This window comes from Ruditapes philippinarum, unplaced genomic scaffold, assembly GCF_026571515.1.
Source record: "Ruditapes philippinarum isolate M1 unplaced genomic scaffold, ASM2657151v2 ctg14697_1_1_1_1, whole genome shotgun sequence".
In the NCBI taxonomy this organism is placed as follows: Eukaryota; Metazoa; Mollusca; class Bivalvia; order Venerida; family Veneridae; genus Ruditapes; species Ruditapes philippinarum.
In genome coordinates, this window is record NW_026852603.1 from 10,671 (window position 1) to 27,041 (window position 16,371).

General features: G+C 30.7%; 1 protein-coding gene across 1 annotated transcript; it reads left to right on the forward strand.

The window, feature by feature from the left end:
* The first annotated feature begins 2,056 nt into the window (after nucleotides 1-2,056).
* On the forward strand, nucleotides 2,057-13,666 carry LOC132718816 (DDB1- and CUL4-associated factor 12-like). Its single transcript, XM_060702557.1, has 9 exons — nucleotides 2,057-2,193; nucleotides 4,953-5,209; nucleotides 5,738-5,944; nucleotides 6,979-7,039; nucleotides 7,905-8,077; nucleotides 8,492-8,571; nucleotides 9,343-9,350; nucleotides 10,152-10,294; nucleotides 10,774-13,666. Exons 1-9 carry the CDS (start codon nucleotides 2,169-2,171, stop codon nucleotides 10,942-10,944), a joined length of 1,125 nt encoding a protein of 374 aa, XP_060558540.1. The 5' UTR covers nucleotides 2,057-2,168; the 3' UTR covers nucleotides 10,945-13,666.
* Nucleotides 13,667-16,371: the final 2,705 nt, after the last annotated feature.

Genomic DNA, 16,371 nt, shown 5'->3' on the forward strand with positions numbered 1-16,371 from the left:
TTACGCATCAATGGATACCTAATTACCACAAAGAAGAAAAAGTAACATAAAGTTTCAAAAACTACTCTTTTTTAAAATAGATAATGACCTGTTTCAACAAATAATATTATTACGGATGTTAATAGGAAAAAGAACCCATTTAATGTTCGAGATTTGTTTAGAAAATTGTCCAGAATATTAGGTAAATGTTGTTCAAAGTTTGAACACAGATTTCCTTTTACACAACACATAAGACTAAAAGTTCTATGCTGTAAATTTTTCAGTTCTATCCATACTGTTTGGTTCACATTATGGGACCTTACATTAAAATACTAATTTAAGAAATCCGCCAATATACTCATTTGTGCATTAAAAAGCCTAGAATATGGTCGGGTAGGTATGCATATTTTGAAATAAAATATTCTTAAAATTTAAACTATATGTTTATTTAAAGATCCTGTATGTTGTGATCAAAGTGGTAAAAAAATCTGGAAACAAAGTGGTCCCTCGGAAGCATAAATCACAACAAAATTAGAAGAGAATTGCAGACTCGGTTTGATTGAGTATATACATGACGGATAATGAATATGTGCAACATCCCTCACGCACCCTAGCACCGGCTTGAGCGGTACTCAATTCTCAACACTTAATAGTGCTGGCATCAATAATCCCGAAGGACCAGAAAAATATAACAACACTGAAGTGAAGTACAGGTAAACCACACTAAGTGAAATTATATATATGTAGCTTACATAATTATGCAATTAAACAATTTTCAAACATCGAAGAATATGTAAAATATGTACTGCAAATATTTGTGCATATTACATATAATCATTAAAATATATGCATTCATTTCTTATTGTAAAGTTTGACTTAAACGTTATAGAAAATAAATATTTTATTACCTGCCTTTATTTACATTAAATTCGGTAATATCTTTATAAATAATGCTTTTTGGAACCTACAATATTGATAAATCTTAATTTGATCATCATATTTATGATTTATAATCATAAAAAAATTGTGTTACAGGATCTTTAATTGAAAGTGATCACCATTTCGTATTAAAATAATTGTTTGAAATTAATGTTAAATAAAAGTTTCTTGACAAAAAAAAAGTCACTGCGGAAAGAGTCTTATTACCAGTATTTTGAATACATCCTAAATTTAAGTAACAATGATGCCCAAATTGGCAACAAAGCAAACACTAAAAGCTGTACTCCTTAATTAGACATTCAAAACAAGAAACATCAACATCTGCTGTTCCCCAATTTAAGTAAGAAAATAATTTTAACCGGCCATGATGATTTCATATACAGCTTTAAATAAGCAATTTCAGTCAGTGTTTAGCCCATAATCTCCCCTATCCATTGCACCCTTATGTAAAATAAACGTTAAATATGGTCAATTCGTCCCTTTTATGCCAGATATCCAAATAGGAGTAATTTTAAGGGATTTAGAAACTTTTCAATAACCTAAACCCTCATAAAGCCTGTGTTCCGGGAAAAATTAAATCAATAATCCTCGACACACTTTTCAAAGAGCTTTCACTTATGATAGAGATTTATTTTCCAAAAGTCCATCGATGAAGGCTTAAATATTATAGCCATCCTAATGGAGATCTGCACTTGCAGCTCCAATAAAAAATTGGTCAGTCCCTGCGAATAATAAGCAAATTTCTTGAACATGTGTTTTGTGTAAAGTTATGGATCACATACCACCTCCAACATAGTTTCAGAAAAAAAGAACATATGTTACGCAATTTGTTATGTTGGTAAATTTCCCGGTCACCTCAATCAACAGAAAAAGCAAGAAGAACTGATTCATATATATTTCAGTAAGGCTTTCGAAAAAAGTCAGTCATGAGAAAGTATTAAAATACACGACAATGTAATCAGAGGTCAAACTTTACGATGGGTCAAATGTTTTGTATATAACTGTAGTAAGTTGTGATAAATATTAAAAAAATATGTATAAAAAAATATCCCAAAATGTTATATTCAACATAAAACATTTAGTGGTGTCGAATTGACATATTTCACATTGCGTAATTTGCCTAGTCACCGGATTCATAGAATTATCTCCCTTGACGAAGGATTTCTTGTTTTGATTTTTTTTATATCCCTTCTAAAAAAACAAATGATTATTGTATATGCATCTTAGTTTAGAAAATAATGTAAAACATCATGATTACTAAATCCAAACATAAAGGTGAGAAAGTACTTAGCAGTGCGCACTTTTCATTTTGACTAAAAAAGTAGAGCTCTACAGAAGTTGCTCTTGTGTCAATTTTTTGCAAATTTAGTTTTATTAACATGTCAATTGCGTACTGATAACATGGTAAATAAGACTTCGATAGATTCTCATTATTGTCAATAAGATGTACAGATAGTTCTAGCACTTAGACGTGTAGTCAATATATCTTGACAATCCAATTCCAAAGCTAGAGATATCTTTGTTCTTGGTCAGAATCTCGCTTCTTAGAGTAGAAAAATATTGCCCTTACAAAATTTTGTTAAGTGCAACAAGTTGGTCTTGAGTGTAGCTGCCTGTTTTAAAACTGTTACAAGACAGTTACGTGACGACAACACCTTTGGGAAAGTGGCATCAGGGAACACAAAAAAAAATTCAGAGCAGGACGAGTACAGTGTTCCCGCTACTGTGCATTTCTTGTGTTTTTGATGCAATAATTTCATGAAGGACGCATCAAAAAATGTTTAGCGTGTTTTTTATGATGCAGTCATAATCTACCTTAATTACTTGCCTTCATTCAGTTATTTCTTCTATTATTTCAGAGCTCCAGATAGCGTGCGTATCTGCGTAAAATACGCATAGAAAATCTAAAATACGCATCACTTTCAAAATCCATGCGTCAAAGTTACGCACAACAAAATGAAAATACGCTTGTATGTCAAAATTTAAGCGTGAAAGAATAGAAGTGGAAACATTTGATATTTAGAAAGAGGATATTTTTAGCATAAAAATCAATATATTTCCATTTTATTGCTTTGAAAACTAAAAATTCTGTTGTCAACATCGCATGTTAAAAACGAAAGTAACAGGAAGTACAGAAGGGAGATAACTCTCGTAGATCAACCTGTGAAATTAGCCAGCTAATCATCATAGGATTTAACATAGTATTGTTTGTTTAGGCATCTATTGACATGCTTATGCCTCAATATTATAACAAAAATATATTTTAATTTCTTTCACTTTTGTTGTTGGAACAAAAAAGACATGTTTTTCACCTGCAGTTTTGTACTCAATATTTTCGTACCCAGTATACAGTTACGGACAATTTTCTCTCAGACCAATGCCTTTTTAAGGAAAGATAAAAAAAATCTTGTTTATTTTTCTTTAATTCTAATTTCAACTATAATTGTTCAAACTGGAGTACATGATAAGGTACATGCCAGCAGAAATAAAGAAAGAAAATATTGACTCCTAGAATATAAAATAATTTCAGGGCTTCCACTAGTGGAAGTTTGGGAGTCATTTACTCCTTCATTTTGGCTTGTGACTTCCAAAATCTAATACTTTTCCTTCTTTACCTATAAAATGTGACTTCCAATATCAGAGATTTTGAAGTCTGACTTCCAAATTTTGAAAATGGAAGCCCTGATAATTTTGCTGTGTATACTCTGGAAGTCTGACTTTACAGAGCATGTTTTGTACTGTTTCACATTGAATCAGTATCTTATTTGTAAAAGTTTTTCTAAAAAAAGAAAACAAACAAACAAAAACAATATTGTAAGATTAATTTGTTTATAAAAAATGCAAAATGCTTTTTTGACAGATTTTACCCCTTAAGTTTTTCAGAATTTGCATTTTACCCCTCACTCTAGATTTTGAGGGGTAAAAAACCCTTGGCCAAAAAAATTATCTGGAGCTCTGTATTTGTGCCAACCCTTTTAAATCAGCTATTATTGTTTGGTTATCCGAAATGACCATCCCAAATTATCTATTTCCTGTAACTGCAGGTATGTATAAATTGCTAACAGATTCTGTGTAGTTATCGGCACAACATTTAACTGTTCTACAATCAGTCAAGGTATCCGGGATCTAGACATGTACAATCTAGTTAAACGAGCGATTTGTGCATGCAGACATTTTTCTCACAATGGTAAACACACCACGAAAGATAGGGGCTTCAATCAGAGACATAGATACAATGTTATCTACAACTATGCTTTAGTGGCCAAAATATCAAAGTTTCTGCAATAAACAGAATTCTGACAGATTAAATGTTTTAATGCAAATAAGGCCTTGGTTATTCCTTAAAAGATTTTTTGTTTACAATCGCAAAAAGTGAGAAATTGAAGTTAACATGAGAAATCAAAATTCAAACAGTTCTGAGATTGACTTTAGTTTTTTTTAAAAATTTGATCCTTAATAATTTCAAATGACCACAAAGGGTCACAAATGACCCCCAAAAAATCTAGTCTGGCAGAAACACTGCCAGTAGCTTCAAATTTTTACTCATTCTGCATCCTATGCTACTTGTCCTAGATTTTTGGCATGATTTTCAAGATAAACTTCGCCAATGCAATTGACCTCTAAAATTTCTCATAATCAGTTGTTTACAAAATTTAACAAACCAAAACTGGACAAAGCTTGTGTTTGAGGTTATGAAATGAGAATAAATGATTAATCACACAATTTATTCAGCATTGCCAGGCACATTCCAGTCAAATCTGTATCCAATTAACAAAGCGTTTAGAGCTTTATTGTTAAAGTGCGCAATTTAAATATACATAACCTAAGACACAACCCTTGTTTCCGGTTTTCAATTGTTAAATGTCAACAGACTGATTAGGAGAACTTAAGAGGTCTATTACATCAGCAAATTTCTGCATACTACAATTTTGTACTGGATAGATAAAAAACTACTTAAGTTCCTACTATTTATTGTTGTATTAATGTGGTGGCATAGCATTTTTTCACAAATTTTATCCAATCTTGTTTTCCAGATGGACTATGTGGGTCTTCCAGAGAGCAGTTACATGCAAGAATTGGCAGGGAGCTGTTCCTCTATACACAGAGGCGTGAACTTGGATGTAGAAATTTTTGTTACACTAATCCTCATAGGATTGTAGATGACTATGCATCGCAACTGATGCCACAGCTGTTTCAGGAGAAAGAATACCGTCTCGGACAAATAAATAAAATATTTTCTTCTCAATGGCTCAATACAAAACAAATTGTATTCGGTACAAAATGTAATAAGGTAATGAGCATTTTGGTGTATTTAAAAAAACATTCTTTTAAAGGTCATATAACTTTACTAGGCTTCAAAAATGTTTTCATTAAAAATCATACACATGTATTTAGCCATGTGAGTTTATAATGAGTAGTGTAACTGTAAATATTAATATATCAATATGCAATGTTAGTCATTTAAAAAAATCTTCGGATTGAAAACTGACAAAGAAATCATAGGAAACTTACTGATTGATATTTTTTTCAGCTCTGTGATAAGCTTAGAACAGGGTTTTCATTTTTATTTGAGGCAACAGATGCTGTAAAGAAAACAACTGATTTTGCCAAGGGTCAAGGGTGATACTGTAATATACAGGCTGAAAATACAACCAATTTTAACAGCATTTTAATCAATTGTTTGGATCGCCAATCAATTAATAATTAAAACCCTGTAAGCATACAGACATGGTAATCTGTTATTATTTTCAGATACATATCTACATGTATGAACATAAGTGAGACACTGGTTATTGTTAAGTTTTTTTTTTTGTTACAGTTAGAAGTACTGGATTTAAACACAGGTAACCTGGATCATATACCCTCTTTAAAAAGTAGTAATAACAGTGTACCTGCTAGTTGTCCATGTGGTATTCACAGTATTGCTGTCAATCCGTCAAAAACTCTTCTTGCCACAGGAGCTGAAAATACTAATGATTTAGCTGTGTATAAATTACCTACATTTGATCCAGTTTGTGTAGGAGAGGTAAATATTATTATTGTTTTTATGGCTATAAATGTCAAGAATTATCCCTATTTAGTCATGTATTAAAGAGCTGGGTTACAGATCTGCAATTTGAGAATTTGATTCTTTGGCATTTTGCATTGACAGTTTGATTGACATTATATTTTCCAGCCATTCATCCTCTTCAATGGTTTCATCACACTTAGTTGAATGACACTTAGTGGCTTGTTTTCAATGTAATGTAACCATTGTATACTTCTTTTTACTTCACATGTTTAATATGAAATGGCATATGGTCATGAGTCTTATGTATTTTTAAAGGGTGGCTAAGATTGATTTGGCAATTATTTTGCCCTCACATATTCAGGGATTTGCCTCTGTCTGTCTGTCATCCTGTCTGTAGACTGATAAAACAATGAGTTGTAAGGGCGTTTGTGTCCTATGGACATATTTTTTAGTTTTGTTTGTTCTGTAAATATGATGAATCAAAAATAAAATTCATAAAAATAATATCTGTGGGTCAGAAACAGAAAAGATATTCCCTTTATGTTTATTACAGCATTATCCTACACATCTTTGCCTTTGTTTTTATTTCCTATAAAGTGACATAAGATATAAAAAAGAATAAGTTTATTTGAGGGATTGTGACACATTTGTATATGACTCTTACAAATTTTCATATAATGCCACATACTATCAGAATTATTTTATTTACATAAAACAAAATTGAAAGTTTAAACCTATATTTAGTTTAATACAGAATTTACTTTAGTTCAATTGTGTAGAAAGCTATAAGCTTATATCTGTTCCTGCAACCATTTTGAATTAATACTGGACAGTGAGTGTAAAGTTTCTTGCTCAAGGAAACAATGGCTTGTCTCTTACAGGGTTTAAACACATGCAGCTAGCGGTCCTTAATTTACTAGTCCGATGTGTAGCCACTTGGCCATACCACCACCTTTAAAACCTATCTTTCTTGTCACTTACCTGCACATGTTGCATTGTAGGTGAAATCATATACATTGATACATTATAATCTGTTTTATTCTATTCAGAGAGCACACAATGACTGGATATTTGATATTTGTTGGCTGGATGATGAATTTCTTGTAACAGGTACAATAGTTATATATATTTTTACAAGACTTGCACATGCTTATAGCATATACATGTATAAGAGTTACAGATCTTTAAAGCCATTCCCTTTTATAGTTCAAAAGAAGAGATATCTTATTTCTAAGCTAAAAGTGTATAAGTTTAAAAAGTAAGATAAATTTGGTTTAGATCAAAGCCAGAATTGAAAGTCAAAACAGAAAAACACATATACCTCACTATCCGCACTTTATGTGTTACAGATTATTGATGAATAGCATGGTTGTTCCTTTTTCTTATCAATTTTCCTTGACACAGCATTTAATATATTATGTCAATAGAAAATTATAGTTTTCATTCATGTATGAATCTGTATAGCCTTGTCTAAAACCAATATTTTACTTACTGGTAATGAAAAGTAGACATTAACTAGTTTGGTCTTCCATAACTTTATATGTCACTTTTATTTTGATATTGTGCGACAGTAGAGCTAACAATATTATAAAACCTGTTTGCTGAAGTCTTTTTAGCTAGACATTTACAAAATATTTTTTAAAGACCTTTTTCTTAAAAGACATTTTTTCACTGGAGAGAGTTTTCCATACACTCATGACAACCAGCATTGGCATACTCAACTGCTAAAGAATGGTAGCATAGTGGTTAATGTGTTTGCTTCTGAACCAAGGGATCATGGGTTGAAGTCTTGCTTGGTACTACTTAGTATTAAAAAGCAGATTAGAATGCGATTGATATAATTTGCACAAACTAATTTTACAAAAGAGCTAACATAAATGTGATGGAAACTATCTGATTAAATGAAGATTTTTTTATTATTTCTAAATTAAGATGATAATGAAATGAAATAAAAAGTATTCAATGATATTTCAAGGTTCCCGGGACAGTCATCTGGGATTATGGAGAATTGATGGCTTTGATGACGTTGATTCATCACCTCTAAATAGTTTACAGGTACCTGAGTACAGTATTACATCTCCTCTCCTTGTCAAGGAATGTACGGACGCACGGAAAGTACGAGCTCTAGCTTACCATGATGAGAGAAAGGTATTATATTTGTTAACAACAAAAGCTTCACATTTATAAAGACATTTTGTTGTTTTACAACATGTACATGTAAGTAGATATCATATTTTTCAGTCTGTTAAGTATTTAAGACGCTTTGATTTTGTGTTTTCAGAAATGCTATTTTTTTGGCTCTATGGCTTGATAAGAGTGAAAAAAGTTGTAGTTCAGTTTAATCTGAACAGTGCATCTGTATTGGAAACAAATGTACTTAGTGTCTTAGATTTTATGTTTAGGGGCCATTATGGCTGAGCCAATGAGTTTGTAGCCTTTGGGTCTCTTGTCTGTCAGCAGTAAGTTTGAATCCTGCCAGAGACAATGGATTCTTTTGTGTTAGAAAAGGAGAAAAACATTTCATGTGAGATGAAATTAATGTAAAATGTTTTATTTTTGCAGGAATTAGCAGTTTTGTCTTTAAATGCATACTTCCATATATGGGATGTAGAGACATTTAAAATGGTAAGTAATAGCTTCTTGTATGTTTAAATTCAAAGAGTGATATTTAAGTTGAAATAATTAATTATGTCTACATTTGCTAGTAAAATTACCACTTATGTTAAAACCTCATATATTGCTGCCTAGTTGTACAGGTAAGATAGAATGCATGCTTGTAAGTTTCTTTTGCTAATGCAGATATTCTGTATAAGTGCAATTTACAACATAAAAGTTACTAAACCCAACAAAAAAAGAGGAAAAAATTAAGGTTATTTCAAAAAATTAAAATACTAAAAATGGTCAACAAGGAATGAAGAATATGGTCAAGCTGCTCATAATCCAAAGCAAGCTGACCACTATATTGTTGACATTTTCCTCTTGTTATTGCTGTAACTTGCAAGTGTTGAAACAATAAGGAAATCTTCCATCAGTAAGTTTATGTGTGTACGATTTAAACTGATCCACTTCATTTTCTTGTGTTTAATTTATTGTATATTTTTAAACATTGGTATATAGTTTTTAACTTGACTATTATGTTTAAATAAAAGGGAGAGCAATGCTACTCACCCTGATATCTCATGGACAACTCTTGTTAATATATCTAGTTTGAAGTTGACCCAGTAACACAAGATCTCATTTTTTCTTGTAGGTATATAATCGTAAACTAAACAGAACAGTAATAGGAGAATGTTTGTATGGTTGTGTGTCAAAGCCTAAGACATTGTACGGCTTATTGGGTCACAGTCACATGTTTAACTTGGTAGACCCAAGATGCCCAAACATACTCTTACTACAATTATTTCTAAATACAGAGAGGGTGGTGAGTGAGGTTGTTTTTATTGTATTTTGTATCATATATCTTACCTATACAGGGATTTTTTTTAAGCAATTAACATGAAATTAATAAGGTTAAGAGATTAAGTTAGACAGTGTCAAAAAGTAACCATTTAAATTGGTGTTTTGGGGTCTGGGATTATGCAGAAGGGAAAATTAGAAGATTATTTTGCTATATTAAGCACAGCTCTGTTTCCATAATTGCACCAGTATTATTTTGTCTGGAAAATGATTTTAATTTAGATTTTTTAGTTTTCTTCAGTAGTGAAAATTTATAAAGATGCCATGTATTTTACTGGACATATTTTAGCTGTGACAACTATCATTCGACATTGTACATTATGCCTTTCACAATGAAATAAAATGTCTCTGAAAATGTTAAAATCTTAGAATTTAAAACAAATTTTTGTCAAATATTGATATTGCTTTTAAATGTTATAAGAGTTCTTTATCTGTTTTTTTATCACATGAACCATGGCTCAGGAGTGTACTAAAGCCATTTTATAAAAACAATATTTCTTTAGTGTAATTTGATGCAATGCGACGTCTTTTGCCTTATACAAACATAGTGAAAATGCATGCTAATGTTAGTGTTACACGGTAAAGTATAGGCACGTCAATGAAAAAATAACTTTTTTTTTTTACTGTAAACTGAATTTATTTTGGATATGTGATAGATTATTATTTAATATTCAACCAGAGGCTCACATAATATGATATTAATAAGCTTGTTAAATAAATTTAGTATTGAGCTTACACTCATTCAATATGCTTTAATATATTACAGGTATACGATCTGTTAGTTTCCATGAAGATATTATAACTATAGGTACTGGTACAGGCCATATATTATTCTTTGATCTGAAAGGAGGGAAATATCTTGAAAGTGGATGCGGTTCATTCTTGTGGCATTGGTTTCTTGGCCCAAAGGTTTGGCTTGGTAAAGTAAATAGCATATGTTATTTAATATGTTATATTCCCTAAAACCCAAATTATCCAAAAATTGGGCATTTAAGTAAAAAGGGAATGGTGTTTAATTTGAAATTTGGCCTGCTATCTGCAACTGATTCTATCCATTTGACCAGTGCTGTTCAGTATCAGCTGGCAAGACCATGCATGTGACCATAATTAGAAAATGATATGTTCTGTGGTTGTGACACAAGAAGGGGTTTAAACCTTCGATTCCTATGTTAAGAGATCTGAACCATCAAGCCGCCACTTTTATGACTGTTGGTTTTGAATGAATAAGTAATTGCACGTTGATGATAAATGACTTAATGTACATACATTTGATCCATTAGAGAAATTTTCTTCATGTGGCTATGCAGCTATTTCTTTTCTCTGTAAAAACTTTCTCGTAAGCACATTTTTAACAAAGATAAAAAACTGCTTAAACATTGGGTCTTTTTTTTCAGTTACATGATGAAAACTATATGGGATTCTTCATGCATCAATATAACCAGGAATTTCCGAATGCAATCTATACACACCAATATGATGACTCTGGTACAAGATTATTTGTGGCTGGTGGACCACTACCTGCAGGATTATGGGGAAATTATGCAGGATTATGGTCTTAGCATTGCTAAATGCTAGATTTTAAACTTTTTTTCTTATATACATAGTGAAGTACAAACTTGTTGTTGTTGTTTTTTTTTCCATGCATCATGCATCAGTGTTTGAGAAAGATGAACTTGAAAGAGGAAGTAACATTGTTTTTGTTGTAATGAACAGGTTAATTATGCAGTTGAGTAGGAAAGTCGAATATGATTAGTGAAAATTGCATCAAAATCATTTCAGTTTGTACCTAATACTTACCACCAAAACATGCTTGAATATTTGATGCATATATGTTATGAAATTTTTACAGCTAAAACTTCTTAATCTTCCACTGACATTCCTTAAATGACTCCTTGGCCACAACATTAAATTATTAAAAAATGAATACAAATGATAAAGGAAGCAGTGTTTGTGATCCGATTGCAATAATTACAACACTTCAGGGTTGTGGTATTGTTGCACAATGTTAACTAAAGGTGCTTATAAAAAATGAAAGGATTCCAAATTAAATTTTATCAAAAATTAGTCAATTTGCCTTTTTATTTGTGTGTGTAAATATTAACATGTTTTTTTTCAAATGGAAGGGCATTAGCATACGAAGTAGAAGTTTTGCAAGATTATGTTCCTGCTTAAAAATAAAACAATCTATGGTTGGCAATTTATGTCTGCTAACTGTTCAATATTTATTCAGGCTGTGTACATAATTTTTTGTTGAATTTGATTTATACAACTCTATAGAGTGTGGCATTGAATCTTATTTTTTGTATAAATTTTAAAGCGGATTGGTCTACAATGAGCACATTTATCATAATTATTTCAAATATTGATAAGAGTAAAAGAAATGTATGATTAGGAAATTCTTAAAAACATATTGCTTGGAAAAAAATGTTCAAGTTCTATATGATTCAGTATGAACAATATTATGATGAATATTAATATTATGATGAATAGTATTTTGTTCTAGGATACTTTTTAATCAGCACTATAAAGATATGTAATATCGGATTATGTATCTCACACTTGCTGAAAGCTTCCATATACAATTATTTTGTGGTTTGTTGTTACATATGATACTAAATACTACCAACATAATTATTTATGGTTCTACAGACCTTCCATTATAGACCAATTCACTTTAAGGTTGAAGTTCTGCAATAACTATCAAGGCTACATGTCAGTTATTCATAAATATATTTAACTGATACAAATTTATTAATAAATTGAAATACCATAATTTTGGTCTGAAATTAGATAGAATAACAACACTTGGAAAACAAACACTAAGACTTTAAAGCAAGTTTAAGTTTCATATTAGTGTTGGAAGTCAAATTACCTAAAAAAGTCTATGGGGATGAAGCAGGAGATAATATCATGAACAGTAACTACAAAATCTGTTTTAATACATGCTTTGAAGAATGAATCTGCATATCATGCAGTAAATAATATTTTTGAGGTATTCCCCTAGTTGCATATATACTTTGTATCATTTGTTAATTTTTTTGTGTTTTCTTAAAGTTTGTACATTTTGTTATATTATTGTTGACATTGATACTATGTTAGTCTATGTACATGTATATTTAATTAGAATTGAAATCAATAATTGTTATTGGGTCATTTAAATGAAGGAAATGTTTTCCAAACTAACTTAAGTAATACAAAATAGGTGTTCATCTTTGTCGAGGAATTGGATATATTTTTGTGTAATTTGTATCGCTACTTTATTACTTGTGGGTCAGTTGCCATGTATTAAGAATGTCTTATAAATTTTCAGATATTGTTTAATTGTGTTATTACTGCTGTGAATGTTATATGTTTATGAGAATTATTTCTTGTATTTAATAAAAAATTGGAACATGATATTGTATGTCCCAGATGAATTGCAGCTTAAACTTTGAGGCATTCACACAGTGTTAATGTTTGTTCATAAAATTGCTGAAAAAAAAATGTTTAAAGATAGCTGTACTTTTATGTCACTTTTGATGAAATATTACCATTAGCTCAATTAGTTTAATTGTTACACTGATGTAATAGACCTACTCTGGAATTAAGAACCTTTTTTGGTTTTTCCTATCTAAGACATAGGTACAAACAAACTTTAAGAGTTACAGCTTTAAAAATAAGTGCAACAGGTTGACTTATATATTGTGACGGGTAGTGCACCGTGAAGCTGTAAGGTAAAAGTTTGTTTGTATCTACAGATTAGCTGGGAAAAACCCACATTTGCCGAGATCCAGATAACATCTATAAGGTTGGTGGGAAAGTATTAAAAGGCCAGAAAAAAAAAAAACTGCTCATGTATAGGGAATAAAATAGATATTCAGATAAGAGTATAGTCTAGAAAATGTCATTGAATTGACACTCCATATATATGAATTTTTAGATTTGCTCCCTTCCTGTTGGGTCCTTTTAAAGCTTTGCAGTTTTATTTCACCTACATTTATTATCACCTCTAGATTTAATTTACATTTTTCAAATATTGGTATAAACTACAATTGTACATGTGCCTCATTTAAATTTTTTGGATTAGTTTCTAACATTCATATTTGGAGCAGTTATTTTCTTTATTTTGACATTTTAAGATTTGCAGTGTTAAATATGTTACTTATCATTATTATTTTTTGTTATTTTTAATATTGTTTTAGCTTGAAGGATGTAAAATATTCATTTGTGTCGAGAAAACTTATTGTATAAAATGTGTACATAGCATTTTGGTTTTTTAGAATTGATCACAAATTTACTGCATACCCATTTTGTTTTTCCATGTTGTTACCCAGTTTTATTTGGCATTTAAGCTCACCTGGTACAAAGTATGCTGTGATCATTAACGGTGCCCTCTGTTGGTCACATGATTGAATTAACTTATGTGTATATTGAAGTTTTGTCAATCTATAAAGCAAAGATTTTCAGAACTTTACCATTAAGAATTATCAAGTTGTCCCAATTACAAATTGAACAAATGTTAAGTTTAGTTTTTCATGTTGTTTTGAAATTTGACTATAATTTTCTGTGGCGGAGTAGGTAAGGTCATTGACTTCAAACCACTTGCCACTGTGGGTTTGAATCCCGATAGAGACTATTTATTTCATATGAGGAAGCTCATAAACTTACTAGTTTACTGAACGTCGGTGGTCCTACCCAGGTGCTCATTCATGCCTAAAATAATGCACAGAGAGGCACCTGAGGTCTGGTCTTCCTCCACTAATAAAGCTGGAATGTCGCCATATGATATTAACAGTATTGGTGTAACGTAAAAAGTTAAAAAAACAACTTATAATCCTCTTTTAAAATTTTTAGCTACATTCTTTAAATTTGGACCACTGGTCATTTTAAGACTTGACAAATGAATATTGCCCATTTACTTACTTCTACATTGTAGAAATGACAACTTTGTCCAGCAATAACTTCCAGGTGAGCGGTTTTAGGTCATAATTGCCCTCTTGTTTCTATTTCATAATTAATTTTTTTTTGTTTTACATACTGCGAATTAAATTGGTGAGATACAAATGTTTGAATGTGTTTTTTATCAATAAAGTCATTTAGTCAGTGAACATGGAACATAATTGCTCATTTTCCCTTTAAAATATGTTCTGCCAATTCTTAACACCTCCCAGATGTGCTCTAGACACGTTCACTGAAATAGCCGACAGTTTCATAATATTAACGTTGAAGGAAGCTTATGTATTACACCAACTTGTAAATTTGTTATTTTTCACGTTAGGTCAGTTCAGTTGTTAAGATCTGTATGTAAACTTGTTATTTAAAAGCGGGAGCCTTCGTTAAAAGTTTGGAATAAGAAACATATTATTAACAAATGTCCTCCATATCATACTTGATAAAAATGATGACAAAGAACAATTATCTTTAGTCTTAAGTAGATACCATTTATTGTAACAAAGAAGAAAAGTGCACAAAATTCATAATTTTCAAGTATAAAATAATCAAATGATTAATTACCAAGTTATTGGCAATTATTGTGATAATCAGTGAAAATTAAAAAGTGTGACCAAAAAGGCCAAGGCCATAAGTGAGTGAAGGGTCCTTGCGTAAACGGTGGTGTCTGAAAATGTTACAAAAAAAATCCAAGAGAATTTCATTAATTAGACCCAAACGGTCAAGGTCTATTATAGTTAAAGGTCATATCTATATATTTGGTAGCAAGTCTTGTTTTTTCCAAGTTTAAATTAAATCCGCTTATAAATAACAAAATTATCACAATTTCACCAAACTTCAATAATTTGATCTTGACAGTCAAGGTGATTTAAAGGTCAAGGTCAGTTCAAAAAGGTCTTGTCCAAATGTTGTTTTTGTCAAAAGTATGAAGATAAATAGATAATCCATTATTAATTACCAATATACACATATATTTGCACATAACTAACAGTTTTGCAAAATTTTATTATTATTTTTATCATTGTAATGAGACTTAAATAAAGTAAAACTTTTATCGGTATAATATTCTTTAACTGGTTTGATATTAATATTGCAAATACACTGTACTAAATTTTTTTTCTTTTCTTTTGAGTGAGATATGGAAAATATTTTCACTAAACAAATAAACTTCCATATATTTTCACAAGCTGGACTGGCGAGTGAAATATATATCATTTTATCATGATTAGTGAAAATATATTCCATATTTTGTCTTCAAAAAAAGAGAAGTGTTTTGTGAATACACATACTTGCTAAGCAGTTGCAATTGTACAGCATGCAGTAATAAATTGGTTATTTAAAAGTGCATGACTCAGTTCAAATTTAATATGCAATTTATAAGAACCATTTTGAATTGTCTTGAAAAGCATATTAACCAGATAATTTCCGATGAGGAAATGAAAAGCTGCAGCTACTGAATGTAACAGATTCAAGCTAAAAGCATGATTAAACAGTGACAAAGTTTATCTTGGGGGAGCTTTAAACATTCTTCACACCAACATCAACCATGTATTCTCTATATTCACCATAACAAAAACAGCAATTACTTTATGTATTTATCACAATATTCCAAGTCATTTTTAGTACATTATGCAGGTCCAATGTACATGTAAATGTACAGCACAATGTCTCAATGAGAAATATCTTATTTCAAATTGAATAGTAGTTACAGCTGCACATGAATGCAGACAAGGTTTAGTTAACACAAAGTGAGAAACTAATAAGAATTTAACATTGTGATACTTGACAAAACAGGAAGTACCAAATTGAACAGTAAATTATATTATAATGATTAAATTGATATTTCCAAAAGAATGGGACAATTGTTAACAACAAAACCACTGTTGTACAGCGTCCACCGAATATAGCCCCCAAAAACTATGAAAATGAAAGTAAAAAGGTTTACGTCGAGTTCACCCAAGGTAATGTTACAACTTATTTCTCCATCATAACTTGATTGATTTTTCCAAACTAAACAATTTTGTGAAGCTAAATATGTCAGATTTTAGAGCAGTATT